The 14,562-nt window shown below is 40.8% G+C and overlaps 1 protein-coding gene across 4 annotated transcripts in view; it reads right to left on the bottom strand.

Annotated features, from left to right (window-relative positions):
• The window catches only part of SNRPE (small nuclear ribonucleoprotein polypeptide E), an 8,323-nt gene extending 1,424 nt beyond the window's left edge, over window positions 1–6,899 (bottom strand). Inside the window, exons 1-5 of one of the 4 annotated variants that reach the window (XM_082397106.1) lie at window positions 6,745–6,899; window positions 6,219–6,245; window positions 5,208–5,270; window positions 4,183–4,261; window positions 1,242–1,975 (exon numbers count right to left, since the gene is read on the bottom strand). In XM_082397106.1, the coding sequence (XP_082253232.1) occupies window positions 1,920–1,975; window positions 4,183–4,261; window positions 5,208–5,270; window positions 6,219–6,245; window positions 6,745–6,798 (279 nt within the window). In that variant the 5' untranslated portion in view covers window positions 6,799–6,899 and the 3' untranslated portion in view covers window positions 1,242–1,919. Of the gene's footprint in view, window positions 1–1,241; window positions 1,976–4,182; window positions 4,262–5,207; window positions 5,271–6,218; window positions 6,246–6,714 lie in introns of all 4 variants that reach the window. The other 3 variants (XM_082397105.1, XM_082397107.1, XM_082397108.1) reach the window with 3 other exon arrangements.
• Between the last annotated feature and the right edge of the window lie 7,663 nt (window positions 6,900–14,562).

Below are 14,562 nucleotides of genomic sequence, written 5' to 3' on the forward strand. Positions count from 1 at the left end.
TCCCACCCCTCACTTCAAGAAGGTTACAAGAGAGTTCATGGGTGGTTAGCAAGACCCCTTCAGAAACCAACAGCCATTCCAGAAAAATAACCCCTCACATACCAAGGGCTGCCAACAAGAGCAGCTTCCCAGCAGCATGTTTTAATAACCTTAATGAAGCAGACAGCAACTCCTTCTGTAATACAAATTCTGGTTGGAAGAAAAGATCTCCAGATTGTGGAAAAGTACAACTCAAAAAGTAAACACCACAGGCTTCCAGTACAGCAGGAAAGCAAGCAGAGATTTCTAAATACAGAGCTCAATTTTAAGAGTTCACTGTACCTTATTTCTCACTATCACCACTTGTTCTGTCAAAAATAGACCTTTCCATGTCTTGATCCATTCAGGATAAGCCACAGCAGGCACAGCTTTGCTTACATAGGGCAGCCAGGTCAGAAAGGCCATACAGGGAAATGGAAAAAGCAGCCAGCAGGTTTTCTTAGGGATTATACTGCTCCAGTTTTTATCCTGCTTCCCAGCTATTTTGGTGCCATGAAAGCTGCAGGGAGGTCTTTGCTCTGCTCTCAAAAAGCTTTTCACCAGAAAGGCTGAAGCAGTCTCAGAACTGCAACTCCCTCTGCTGCCCAATGTTTTCTTTGCATGCTGTAGCAGGTTCAACTGAATTTCAAACTCAAATATGTTAAAAGAGCTAAAGCAGCCCTTTATTTCAAAATATGACCAAAAAGGCACAAGTTCAAATGGAGTGGAACAGCTAGAATGCCAAGTTCTAAGCTGGACTGATTTCTACACTCACCAACAAATCTCCTCTGTCTCATGAAGTGATTGTTTTACTCAGTTTAAAGAAAAGTTCTGTATCTCCCTCATAGGCACTTGGAAAAGCAGGAACTGGACATTTTGCTTCTTCCTTACTTACCCTTAATAATACTGCCCATTACCAGAATTTAAGGTAGGCCTTATTCATCTTTCAAGATTCAACTTAAATAACACTTAGCATGTGGTATTGAAGCTATGTTTGTCAGTCTGTTTCACTGTATATATTCAACTAATAGCAGATGCTCTATAACCATTTAACAGAATTCTAACTAGAACAACCCTGAGATATTGGGGCAAGAGAGAACTGACCACATAATTCAATTAGGAAATAAGCAATTACTGGAGGAAGAACCAAAATTCTTGGAGATAAGAATAGAAGAGGTGTTTCCCCAACTAACATACTATTGTTCTGCCTAAGAACAACTTACCAGTGTTGCCTGTGGGTCTTTTTCAGGTTACCAATCTCACAAAGTCTCCCTCCAGTTAACTCATAACAGAGCTCCTTTTTAACAAACTTTCATTCTTTGCCTATATCCAAATACTTCTCACATTCTGACCTTAGTGATAAAAGAATTCACAAAGGCCTTACACAATAACTCTAAGAGAGTGCTAAGCAAATACTGAGCTACTATAATGTCCCCAACCTATTGTGGTTAGAAACCCTTGTGTCCCAGCATTCAGAATTAGAACTGATGATGAAGACATATATTGGCACCATGATCTTTACTTTTGTGAACACTCCCCTTCTCCACCACCCAGTATCAGAAGATTACATGTCAGGTAGAATTCCTACTCTTTGCCTTAAGAATCTACAGATCCCAGTTCTGTGAAAAGCAAATGCCCAGGACAAGTGCCATCTTCAGAAAACCTTAAAATAAATACTAACAGCTAATGGTGCCATTGTGTAAAAACTCTCTACACCTGGATAAAAGAAAACAATGTAAAAATTTTAATAAAAACAATCCCACAGCATTTATTGTCATCTGGTAATAACATAAAGGTGAGCAAAACAATATGAATAAATGCTTTAGAACTACACTTCTAACAAAGCACACCTAAAAAAACTGTATTGCCTTCTCAACAATTTCTCACTTCATTGATCATTTCTAGTTGGAGACACTTTGGAGCAGAGTAATGTTATCTCCTTTTAGCATGATCCGACCTGCAACACAAAATTAAAAAAAAAAAAAAAAAGCTATTAATAGCCACTCAGACAACTTTGTAACCAGCTTTTAGCCTCAGAATTTCAGATCATTCTTGAGTGATTTTGAAAATGCTTTCTCTCTTGTGAAGGTATGTGACATTTTCCAATATTCATATATTGAAAGGTTGTGCATATTAGAACATATGCACTTTTCCAACAATAACCTAATGAAGGTTGAGAAATGTTATTTTACGAAAAGTAGTTTCTATAGACTAAGTCAACTACCCCAACATTTCCTAATGCTCTGAGTTTGTAGAAGTTGAGAAATTAGTTTTTTTAGGAAATGCAGCATATTTACTATAACCCCTTTCTTACAGTTCTTAATACAATAGATTTCATCCTGAGATACACAAACTTGTTTAAGTTTTACCTAACATTTTCTAAACTTATTTGAGCAGAGAATACTTTTTTCCTGAGAAATATCTATAAATATCTTCAGGAACACTGGTGTTCAGTAAAATGGTTTGAGAAATGCTAATCAACACCAATAGCAATTAAATTGTTTCACTTTCCCAGGCTTCTACAACAGGTAATATTAATCTGTTCTACAGGGTGGATATTACCATGGGAAATCAACACTTTGCAAATAATTTATAAATAACATCAGTAAGGTTAGCTTGGCCTTCCTGGCAAGACATGTTTAAATTTGAAAAATCCAGGCTTTCACAAAAATAGCCTAAGCAGGAAAAAGCAAAGCAAAACATTATACCACTCCTTAGAATCTACTTTCCACATAGCTAGTATAGGCTCAAGAGAATCCTCAAGGACTGGAAGAAAGAGGCACCTGAAACCCACCACTGATAAAAATACCAGTGAGCTCTGAAGTGGGGCATTAAACAATTAAAGACAAAATGCCTAAATAAACCTCAAGTTAATAGAGTTTTAACAGAAATGATTCAGTAGGTCTTGATGAAGCCATGAATCCTAAAGAACGTGGGTTAAGAAATTGCCTTCACTGTTCAAATATTTTAAAATTTCTACTATGTGGCATGCACTGAGTTAGGCACTGAGCATATTAGGGAACAAAAAAGACAGGACTCAAGCACTAATGCAGCATGTGGTCCAGTGGCAGAGACATTAATAATCCCAGTAATGAATATTTTACTACAAACTCAGCACAGCACACCCTTCATCAATCCCCACCCCAAGCAAAACAAAACCAAACCCTGGCAGGAGGTGACATTTGATCTGAGTCCCAAGAAACAGGTGACAGCATATACAAAGATTTATATGATGGGACAAATGTGCAGATTCCAAGAATTGAAAGAAGTGTGGGTGAAGCTCAGAAAATGAAGTGCAAAGTGATACAAAATGAGCAGAGGGAGATAAGGCCAGATCATGAAGGACCTTGAAGGATACATTAAAGATGTCCTTATCCTACGAGCAATAAGAAGCCATTGAAGGATTTCTAGCAAAGAGATGACAAGTTCAGATTAGTGTTTTAAATAAAAGATGACAGGAGCCTGCAGAGCAAACTGGAGGGGGCTGAGGTAGTTGCAGAGAAATTTATTAGCAAACTGAATAGAACTGGTACCATTCAGTATGGCAGAGAACACTAAAATAGCTCTAAATAGTGTGTGAGGGGTTGGAACTGAGTTTGATTTCTGATATGCTAACTTTGAGGAGCCTTTGAGACATCCAGGTAGAAATGTTGAGTAGGCTCAGAGAAGTCTAGAACTACAAATGCAAATTTGGAAGTCAACATATAAATGCAATTTAAGGTGCAGTCTTGAGTGCCTAGGAAAATAATACTGAATGACAGGAGGACCTAGAACCAAGACTTGAGCAACTCCAACAGTTAATGGCTGGGTCCTAAAGAATGAATATATAAAAGTCTGAAAAAGGAACAACTAGTAATGAAAAGCGAAAACCTGACTATAGTATCACAGAGCCAAATGCTGCTTAGAGCTCAATAAAATGAGGAACATTAGATTTAACACCATTAGTCTTTGGTAACCTTTGTGAGAGCTCTCTGAGTGGAGAGACAAAAGCAAAAATGGAGTGGGGTAAAGAATAAGTGGCAAAGGATGATTTCAAGAGTATATTTCTCTCCCAAATAATAACTTCTCAAATGCAAACTAAATTTAAACATGAAATGAGTTGCAATTCAATTCTACAAGTGAATAAAAATTTCTACAATTCTTTAAGGCCATCTATAGTCTTACCCAGTTGTTTTCTTGACTTTGTTTTAGAATGAATCTCTTCTGCATCATCTAATACGAGGTTCATATACTCATCAAAACCCTAGAAAAATAAGCCAATTGACTGTCATCTTCACGTAAGATCATATCCAAACCATTCTAAATGAAAATGGCTATATGTAGAGATGCTAACTTCAGAAACTCACCTCTCCACTGATCTTTTAGCTGAAACACCACCTCCCCGTCCTAAGCCTTTTTTTTTTTTGGCCACGCCGCACGGCTTGCAGGATCTCAATTCCCCGACCAGGGATTGAACCCGGGCCACGGCAGTGAAAGCCCGGAACCCTACCCACTAGGCCACCAGGAAACTCCCTAAGCCTCTTTTTAAATAAAGGAAGATGGAATGTACTTCAAATTACTTCTGGAACCTTTGGGACTTAAGATTTCATTAACTATGCCAAACAGCCATTTCCCTTATCTTTTATAACGTGCTCAATATAGTGCATGTACATATATAAATTAACTCTTCCCATGTTCCCCACAAGACACTATCACCACCAACCACCGTGCTTGTTTTCCAACTAGTAAACAGGGAAGGGGAGATTATTGATGGAATCTACACTGTCTAAAAGAAATACCAGAGTTGTAGCATAACACTTCCATCCATATCTTCCTTTTTAACAACACTATTTAGGCTATTCTGCCATCGTGGACATCTTATTTAACTAACCCCACCCAGTTCTATTCAGGTATCACCTAACCCAGAACTAATACTCCATTAATCCCATCTCCCCCGCCCCATTTTATTTTTTTTGACCCCTCCTTTAAAGACTAATACTGTTGTTTAAATAATTTTCTAGTAATTTTCCCTCTCTTTTATGAATTACCTAATCCCTATCAAGCAGAACAATGAGACAAGGATAGTGGGTCCTGAAGAACTTTCCGTGGGTTGGGTCTTTGACTTTTTGTATATCACTCTGCTGGCTATCTTTTGGTAAATCTTTTTCTATGAACAAACTGCTCTGAGATAAAATATCTTGGGTACTCACAATGATACAGCCCTCTATCCGCATATTCACTTGCTCATAAAGCCACACCTGAATCCGAGATCTCTGAAATAATCAACAAAAATAGAAATGTTAAGAAATAAGTAAATAAAATCCAACCACTTTGGTCAAACAACAGACAAACATGGCTCCTAAAAATACTTTAACAAATAAAAGCCAAGACTAATTACTTATCAAGAAACATTCTCAATAAATGTTATATTGGAACTAAGTTAGTAATTTTCCTGTGAACTTAGGACTCAATCATATTTCCACTGCTTCTAGTCTCTATACATTTAGAGTGAAAATTTGTGACAGGATAGCATTTAAAAGGGCTTCTTTCTTATCTGCTATAGCAAAATCCAGCTCCAAGACAGCTTTCTCTAGGTACTCGTTCTCTATGTCTCACACCTAATAATCAGGAGGGGGACCCTCAATTCCTGTGATTAAAAATTACAAAAGCTTGAAATTAATCTGTTTTTCAATTGTGTTGTCACACACTAAAGTTTGTCAGAACAACAGGAGCCACATTTTCTTTCAGAGATAAATACTCCGCCTTGTCAAGTCAAATTTTGAGTTGCTAAAAATCCCCTCAAAGGAAAGAAGGCTGCCACTAAATCCTCTGAACCTATCCCTCCTGTCTTCCTTTTTTGTGTCTTTCCTATATATATAAGTGTGTCCCCCACCCCGCAAAGTGCTAAACACACCACTTTATGACCTAGTTTAAAGCCGACTGAATTTTTCTTCCAGTGTCTCATCCTAAAGGGAAGGGGGAAAGGTTCCAATGTTCTGGCCATACCCACTGCAACAGAAGTACCCAATTACCACTGTCATGTCATCCAATAATTACTTTTTGAAATTAGTAATTTTGGTCTTGTAATTAACCCTCGCAATCTCCAGTTTCATCTACTTTTAACTCTAGAACAATGATCAGACAGGATGAAACAAACAGCCAAATAAATTCACCTTTAACTTAAAAAGTAATTATGAAACAGTTAACAACAAACAACTTACATTTTGCAAGTATCTGAAGATGAGATTCTGCAGCAGTAGTTAAGGAAAAAATACACGTATAGCATAGACTCTGCTTCCTGGAACTGGTCAATCCTACCCCCATCTCACTTTTCTGAACGCGACGTCTGTGCCTATGCAAAGTGCCCAACTAGGCACCCATTTGGGGGTCCCTAAACACTGTAAACGAATCCCCTCCCACTCTCATTCTCCTTGAGTTTCTTCGGCGCCGACATCGTCCTCGGGCACGAGACCGATAACTCCCGCTTTCACTGAGTACTTAACTAAGGTTATCTTCCAACGGGTCACCCCCGCCATTCCTGCATTTCCCACCGCAGGGGTCCGCCAAGCCCACCTCCCACCCGTAACTGCTTCTTCAACTACCCGCGCTTTCTCCCAGTCTCGGCCGCCCCAGGGGCTCATGGGATGAGGGGCCGGACTCCGCTCCCTCTGGCCTGCTCCGTCTGCTCCTTCGCCCCCCCCATTTCCTGGCCCGAACCTCCTCCTTCTCACATCCCGAGCAGGATACGATTGGCTGTACCATCACCTTCTGCACCTTCTGGCCCTGGCCCCGGTACGCCATGGTGGAAGCTCACAAAGACCACGCTATCCCGCACACTACCTCAAAAAGCAACTTCCGGAATAAAGAGCCGGAAGCGGAAGTGCATGGTGCTCGCGGGGCGACCTGGGAGGCTTCTGGGAAATACCTCTCTAGCCACGGGCTCCGCTTGTCTCGGTGCTTTGTAGCAACTGCGGCGACTGCATTTTGGAACGTGGGTTGGTCCTACAGCGCCACCTAAAGGGAGGCTGGAGGAGGAGCCTAGCGGCTTCGGTTGTGCGGCGGCTGGCGGGAGGCGGTGCACAGCGCTTGGCCATCGCGACTTCATTTTCTGAGTCGGCTTTAAGAGCCAGATCGTCCCATTGCGTACCTCTGTCTGTGAAATAGGTTGGTTTAGTGCTTTTTCTAAGGCCTATTTCCCTGGAATTTAGGCTTGATAGCAGCGTTGTGTTGGACAGGGTAGGGCCCCAAAGAAGCCCAAACTCAGGGCTCCCACAGCTGACACTTTCGGCCACAGACAATCCGAATTCAAAAGTCAGATGCTCTGGTTTGCTCCAGTAACCGATTCAACTCTCATCAACTTTGTGAGGAGTTATTGTAAGGTGGCAACAGAAGATCTATGTAGCGTGAAAACCCTGAAGTCTGATTTCTGGCCTCAAATCTGGCACTGTTATAGTGTGTGACCAAGAATAAGTTATTCAGCCTTGGACTTCACTGGTGGCGTAGTGTTTGAGAATCCTCCTGCCAATGCAGGGGACACGGGTACAAGCCCTGGCCCGGGAAGATCCCACGTGCCGCGGAGCAACTAAGCCCGTGCGCCACAACTACTGAGCCTGCGCTCTAGAGCCTGTGAGCCACAACTACTGAGTCTGCGTGCTGCAACTACTGAAGCCCGCGAGCCTAGAGCCCCGGCTCTGCAACAAGAGAAGCCACCGCAGTGAGAAGCCCGTGCACCGCAATGGAGAGCAGCCCCCTCTCGCCGCAACCAGAGAAAGCCAGCATACCGCAATGAAGACCCAACACAGCCAAAATTAAAATAAATACAAAAATTTATTAAAAAAAAAAGTTATTCAGCCTTGCCATGTCTTGGCTTAGTTGTTACCAAAGTGGAGATTAAAATGTTCCTTCGGGGACTTCCCTGGTGGCGCAGGGGTTTAAGACTCCAGGCTCCCAATGCAGGGGGTGCGGCTTTGATCCCTGGTCAGGGAACTAGATCCCACATGCATGCCGCAACTAAGAGTCCACATGCCGCAACTAAGGAGCCTGCCGGCCGCAGCTAAGACCTGGCGCAACCAAAAAAGAAAGTTCCTTCCTCATGGGGTTAAAGATTCAATGAAGTAGTAGTATACATGTGTACACATTAAGGTCTCAATGTTTGACCTTATCTTTTCCTGGGTAACACAGCTGGAAGGGGAGGAGTTGGAATTTGTTAGGTTATGTTGTGGGCTGGCAGAAATTTCATTTAATTGGAATACCCATTTTATAGACAAGGAAACTGAAGCTCAGAGTTGAAGGGGCCCGTCAAAGGGGACACCACTTAGGGCAAGTAGCAAAATCCTAACTTGTTTAACTGAGGTTGTTACCAAACCAAACTTAGGTCCACTCAGTGGAGGAGCAGTAAAGCCAAGCTGTTGACGCTGGCTTGTGATGAAGGAAAGTACAGCGTTTATTGTGAGGCCAAGCGAGGGGAACAGGCAGCTCATGCTCAAAAGACCCGAACTCCCCAGTGGCTTTTAGGAAAGGATTTTTAAAGACAATGTAAGGGAGAGGCTTGCAGGTACACGATCAGCTCATGCACAATTCTCTGGGTGTTGAGGTAACCACATGAGGTCACAGGGGTTAGCATTATCAATCCTCAGGCTCCAGGTGGTCTGGAGGCTAGGTGTTCATGGTCAAGATGCAGTTAGCTTCTTAGTTGTTTTGGTAACTGAAAAACAACTGAAGGATATGGCTCAGGATATTATCTATAGTCCTTGACTTTGTTTTTTTTTTTTTTTTTTAAATTATTAGCACCTTTTAAATTATTGTTTATTTATTTTTTTATTTTTTGGCTGTGTTGGGTCTTCGTTTCTGTGCAAGGGCTTCCTCTAGTTGCGGCGAGTGGGGGCCACTCTTCATCGCGGTGCACGGGCCTTTCACTATCGCGGCCTCTCTTGTTGCGGAGCACAGGCTCCAGACGCGCAGGCTCAGTAGTTGTGGCTCACGGGCCTAGTTGCTCCGCGGCATGTGGGATCTTCCCAGACCAGGGCTCGAACCCGTGTCCCCTGCATTAGCAGGCAGATTCTCAACCACTGCGCCACCAGGGAAGCCCAATAGTCCTTGACTTTGTTTTATGGCTAAACTATCATTATTTTGTCTTGCTTGACTGTTTTCCTTTGTTTCTGCATTTTCTCACTTCTCTGATTAAATTTACTCTTATAAACTCAGGGAAGTCCTAGGAGGTTAAAGCTTTTCTATAAACAAGAGGCAGGAGATACAAGGGGGTCTGTCCCCTGGAAGGCCTCACAGGGTCCTGCTCAGTTTCAAGGCCTTCTGTTTAATGAGGATAATATTAATGGCAACCTCATAAAAATGTGAGATCAAAGGATATGAAAGTGATTTTTTAAAAACAGCTAGATGGGACTTCCCTTGTGGCACAGTGGATAAGACTCCATGCTCCCAATGCAGGGGGCCCGGGTTCAAACCCTGGTCAGGGAACTAGATCCCACATGCATGCTGCAACTAAGAGTTCACATGCTGCAAATAAGGAACTGGAGAGCCACAACTCAGGAGCCTGCCTGCCACAACTAAGACCCAGTGCAACCAAATAAATAAAAATAAAAAAAGAGAGAGCTAGGAAACACACAGAATAATTATTTCTTTTTAACCACCCCCCAAACCAAATAGAGGGTCATGATGTGCGTGGAGTAAAGTTGAGATTTGCTGAATTTGAAGACAGTGTGACTACAACATACCAGTATACCTATCCCATCTCAGATGTAGAGATGCTTAGCTACTTGTTTTTGCATTTTCCTGTTTCTGAAGTCATGATTTCTAAACTTTTAAGGATTGATCTCTATAACCAATCATTTGACTGATTATACAACTCATGAGAAGAGATTTACTAGTTTTTTCTTAATGATTTTGCCCTTTTCCATTTAAATCTTTGATCCATCTAGAATTTATCCCAGTATATCCTAGAACTGATATAACTTAAAAAATTTCTAGGTGGCTACCCAGTTGTCCATCACTATTACAAAAAAATAATCCTTTGTTCCTCAATTTTAAATGCCACTTTTATGATATACCAAGTGTATGTGTGTGTGTAGGTATGTGTTTTTTTTTGTTTGTTTAATGTATTTATTTATTTATTTATTTTAAATTTATTTTTGGCTGTGTTGGGTCTTCATTGCTGCATGCGGGCTTTCTCTAGTTGTGGCGAGCGGGAGCTACTCTTTGTTGCGGTGCACGGGCTTCTCACTGCAGTGGCTTCTCTTGTTGCAGAGCACAGGCTCTAGGTGCGTGGGCCTCAGTAGTTGTGGCTCGAGGGCTCTAGAGTGCAGGCTTGGTAGTTGTGGCGCACAGGCTTAGTTGCTCAGCCGCATGTGGGATCTTCCCGGACCAGGGCTCGAACCCATGTCCCCTGCATTGGCAGGCGGATGCTTAACCACTGCGCCACCAGGGAAGTCCCCTAGGTATGTGTTTTTATGTATAGCGTTTATATTTTGTTCAGTTGATTTTAGTGTCTATTTATAGACTAGTATCATTGTTATAAGTATTGTAGCTTTATAATATTTTCTTATTTGGTAGGACTAGAAGTACATAGAATTTTCCTAGTTATTCTGGTTTTCCTTTAAAGCTTTAGAATAAGCTTATCTAATTTTAAAAAATCCTTTTGGTATTTTTACTGTGATTACATTAAATCTAGAACAACTTAGAATTAATTTTTAAAAATCTAAGTACATGATGGCTTTCTATTTGTTCAAACTTTCCTTTGAGTCTTTGAGAAGTTTTAAATTTTCTGTAGTTTTTAGTTTCTTCTTTCTAGTTCATCCAGTTTAATCATAGATATTTCATCTCTCTTGGTCTGAAAAATTGTCTTTTATTCAATTGTATGCTCTAGCTGGTTTTTAAAAGAAAAGTAATACATTCAATTATATAAAAATTATAAAGTTTTGCATCACTAAAAAGCCACCATAATAAGCAAAATGAGAAGATCTGGGAAAAGTATGTTTGCACCACATTGGAAAAGTGGGTAATTTTACTAATATATAAAGAACTCGAAAAAAAAAAATGCTGTGTAAGAAATATTCCAAAACTTAATGGCTTAAAACAGCAAACTTTTTTCTTTTTTTTTTTTAATTTGTGACCTTTGTGGGTCGAGAGTTTGGGCAGGGATCAGCTGGGTGATTTTTCTGCTTCAGATGTGTCCAAGGCCTTGGCATGTGTATTTAGAAGGCTAGCCCCACCTGAGTCAGTCTCCATGTCTATATAGCCTCAGGGCCTCACCACATGGTCTCTCTGGCAGAGGAATATGCTTTATTATATGGGGGCCCAAGGCTCTAAGAAGCCAAAGCTGAAGCTAACAGTACCCTTTAAGGCCAGGCCTGGAACTAGCATAATGTTCACACCCCAGGCCAGATTCAAGGGCTGGAAAAATAGAGCCCACCTCTTTATTGGAGGTGTATTAAAGAATTTGCAGCCATTTCTAATCTGACACAAAGACCCAAAATAGAAATTGGCAATGGATATGAACAATCAGTTTTATAGCAAAGGAAATACAAATGGTCTTCAAAGGTATGAAAAGAGGTCAAACTTCACTCATTATAAAAGAAATGCAAACTAAACTACACTGAGAAATCATTTTCCCTCACTAGGTTGGCAAAGATCAAAAACTGGTGGTAATATACCTTATTAAGCTCCAATTCTAGACACTTAATCCTACAAACTTACAAGTGTGAAATAATATAATCATTGCAGCATTGTTTAAAATACCAAGATGGGAAACAACCTAAATGTCAATCAATAGGAACTAGCTCAATTATTGCATGTTCATATAGTGTAACACTATGCAACTATAATAAAAATTGCAGTTCTTTGTGTCCTGTTATGAAAAGATATCCAATATACAGTAATAGAAAAAGTAAGCTATGAATACATTTGAGATTAACTTCACAATAATTTAGTGGAGCCGGCAGAGCTGGATCTCAGATGGAGCAAGCCTAAGGAGTAAAATTTAAGGAGTCACACTTGCATGTACAAGTACAACCCTGAGAGTGAGCACTTCCTTAAATTATGCCCAGGTACCTTGCTTGCCTCACCCTAGCCCCAGTCCTGGGGGCCAGAACAGGGGATGGATAGCTGGTATGGGTATAGGTGAAACAGGATTTGTCATGAATTTGTAATTCATAATTTAAAACTGTTCATAAAAAATATAATAAAAGCAAGGTGCAGGATATCATGTTTTATATATAATATTATATAGAAGTATATTTGCTTATATGTGCCTAAAATATCTGTAGAAAACCTGAGAAACTGAGAACATTGGTTTTGGAGGAGAAGTGGGTAGCTGGGGCAGGAGTAGGAGGGAGGATTTTTACTGTATGCCCTTATACACATTTTGAATTTTGAAACTTGTGAATGAATATCACCAATTCAATGAATTTATTAGATAGTGGAAAGTACTATGACATTTGTTTCCCTTTTTTTGTTCTAACTAATCATAATGTTCTTGTAAAATTTGAGATTTTCATGACATTCCCAAGGTATCTGCAAATCACTGGTACACAGAGACATACCCTGAGAATCATTGGTCCAAAGGGACATATCCTGAGAAGAGTCACCTCCAGGCCTTCTGAATATTGAAGAACATCCTTCCTCTCAGCTTAAAGTTTCTTGCGTATCAACCAGGAGCCTCAAAACTTGCTGAATGAAGCATGACAAAGAATGGGGTTGGGAAGAGACAGGGGCAGCCTAACAAAGATCAACAGCCCTTGAAATGGGCAGCAAGTATTTATTGAATGCTTTGTTATTTTCCGAAGTGTGCCCCCCAAAATTCATGTGTTGAAGCTCTAAACCCCCAGTACCTCTAGAATGTGACTATTTGGAAATAGGCCCTTAAAGAGGAAATTAAGGTTGAATGAGGTCATATGGGTGGGCCCTAATCCAAGGTGACTAGTGTCCTTCTACCGAGAGATTAAAATGCAGACATGTACATGCAGAGGGAAGGCCATGCGTCATGTGAGGACACAGTGAGAAGGGGAACATCTGCAAACCAAAGAGAAAGGCCTCAGGAGAACCCAAACTAGCCAACACCATGATCTTGGAATTCTAGCACCCACAACTGTGAGAAAATACGTTTATGTTGTTTAAGCCACCCAGGCTGTGGTATGTTGTTTCTGCCCTAACAAATATACCTTCTACGTGCCAGACTTGTACTAGGTGCTGAGAATACATAGGTTAGTAAGAATCTCTATCTCAAGGAGTTTATACTCTGCTGATGGAGAGGTAAACAATTTCAAAACAATGAGGGTAAACAAAGAGTATATGTCTAGTAGACAGGCACCAGAGCCCAGTTTGGGGAGAGGGAGAACAGGGTAGTGGGAGAGGTAACCTGGAAGTCATGGAGTGTGTAGGAATTAGCCAATGAAAAGAGGAGAAAAGAGACCTTTAAATAGAGGACAGCATTAACAAAGGCAAACAGCTAGAGACAGATTGGTGTATAAGGGAAGTCGACTGTCAGTAATTTTGCTAGTGTAGAGCATGAAGGGTGAGTGATGGAAGAGGCTGGTACAACAGGGCCTTACATGCTACGCTAAGGGACTTGAATTTAATTTTGGAGGGAAGGGGAAGGCACAGGAGGATTTCATGAAACAGAGTGACTCAGATTCACATTTAAAATAGATCCTTCTTTCTTTGTAAAAGACCAGTTTATTCCTTAACCAAGAACAGCTGACAGCAAACTGAGCAAGAATGAGACAAGACAGACTCTGAGAATGCCAACGGGATTGTCAGAGGTCACTAAAAACAAACCTTACCTGCTCAATTTGGCTTTGTTTGCAGCTCAAATCATCTCCTTTGCTAAGCTACACAAAACTCCAGATCTAACACCTCAAGGAAAACTTCCCTGAACAGTCTTGAACTCATTGATTTCTCACTCACCCCCTCTATAGACAGCATCATCCATTTATTACTTGTACCCATTTCACTCCTGTTACTTTTTCCTTAAAAGTATTTCAAAGGCAGGGGTTTACCTTATACTTAATCTATCCCTAGTGGCCAGCAGTGTTTAATGATGGTTAGAATTCACAATGTTCTAATTTGAGCCTCTTCAAGGGAAGGCAGTCCAAAACACTTTGCGGCAGTTATGCCAACGTATTTCACATTTCCTCACAGCTTTTCTAAACTTGACTACCTTCCTTGACCTCTCAACCTAAATAAGTGATCTCACTAATCAAGTACACCTAACCAGGGAAGGGTTCCTTCTTATTTAGCTTCTCCTTCCCCTTGAAATTTCCCCTCCTCCTTTGAGTGTTCTTGATCCATCCAATGTCCTATTTCAGTCATTTGTCTATTCAACAAACAGTAGTCTTTTTTTTTTTTCTTTTGGCCACGCCATGCAGGATCTTAGTTCCCCAGCCAGGGATCGAACCCACGCCCCATACAGTGGAAGCGCGGAATCTTAACCACTGAATCGCCAGGGAAGTCCCACAGTAGTCTTTTACTTAATCATTTTTCCTCCTCTGCATTCTTCAGTCTGAATATTGGGTGTTTACACCCTTAACTCAGTAGGCTATTGCTTTACTCCTA

The sequence above is a fragment of the Balaenoptera borealis genome (genome assembly GCF_965194805.1).
Source record: "Balaenoptera borealis genome assembly, chromosome: 1".
NCBI classification, from domain to species: Eukaryota; Metazoa; Chordata; class Mammalia; order Artiodactyla; family Balaenopteridae; genus Balaenoptera; species Balaenoptera borealis.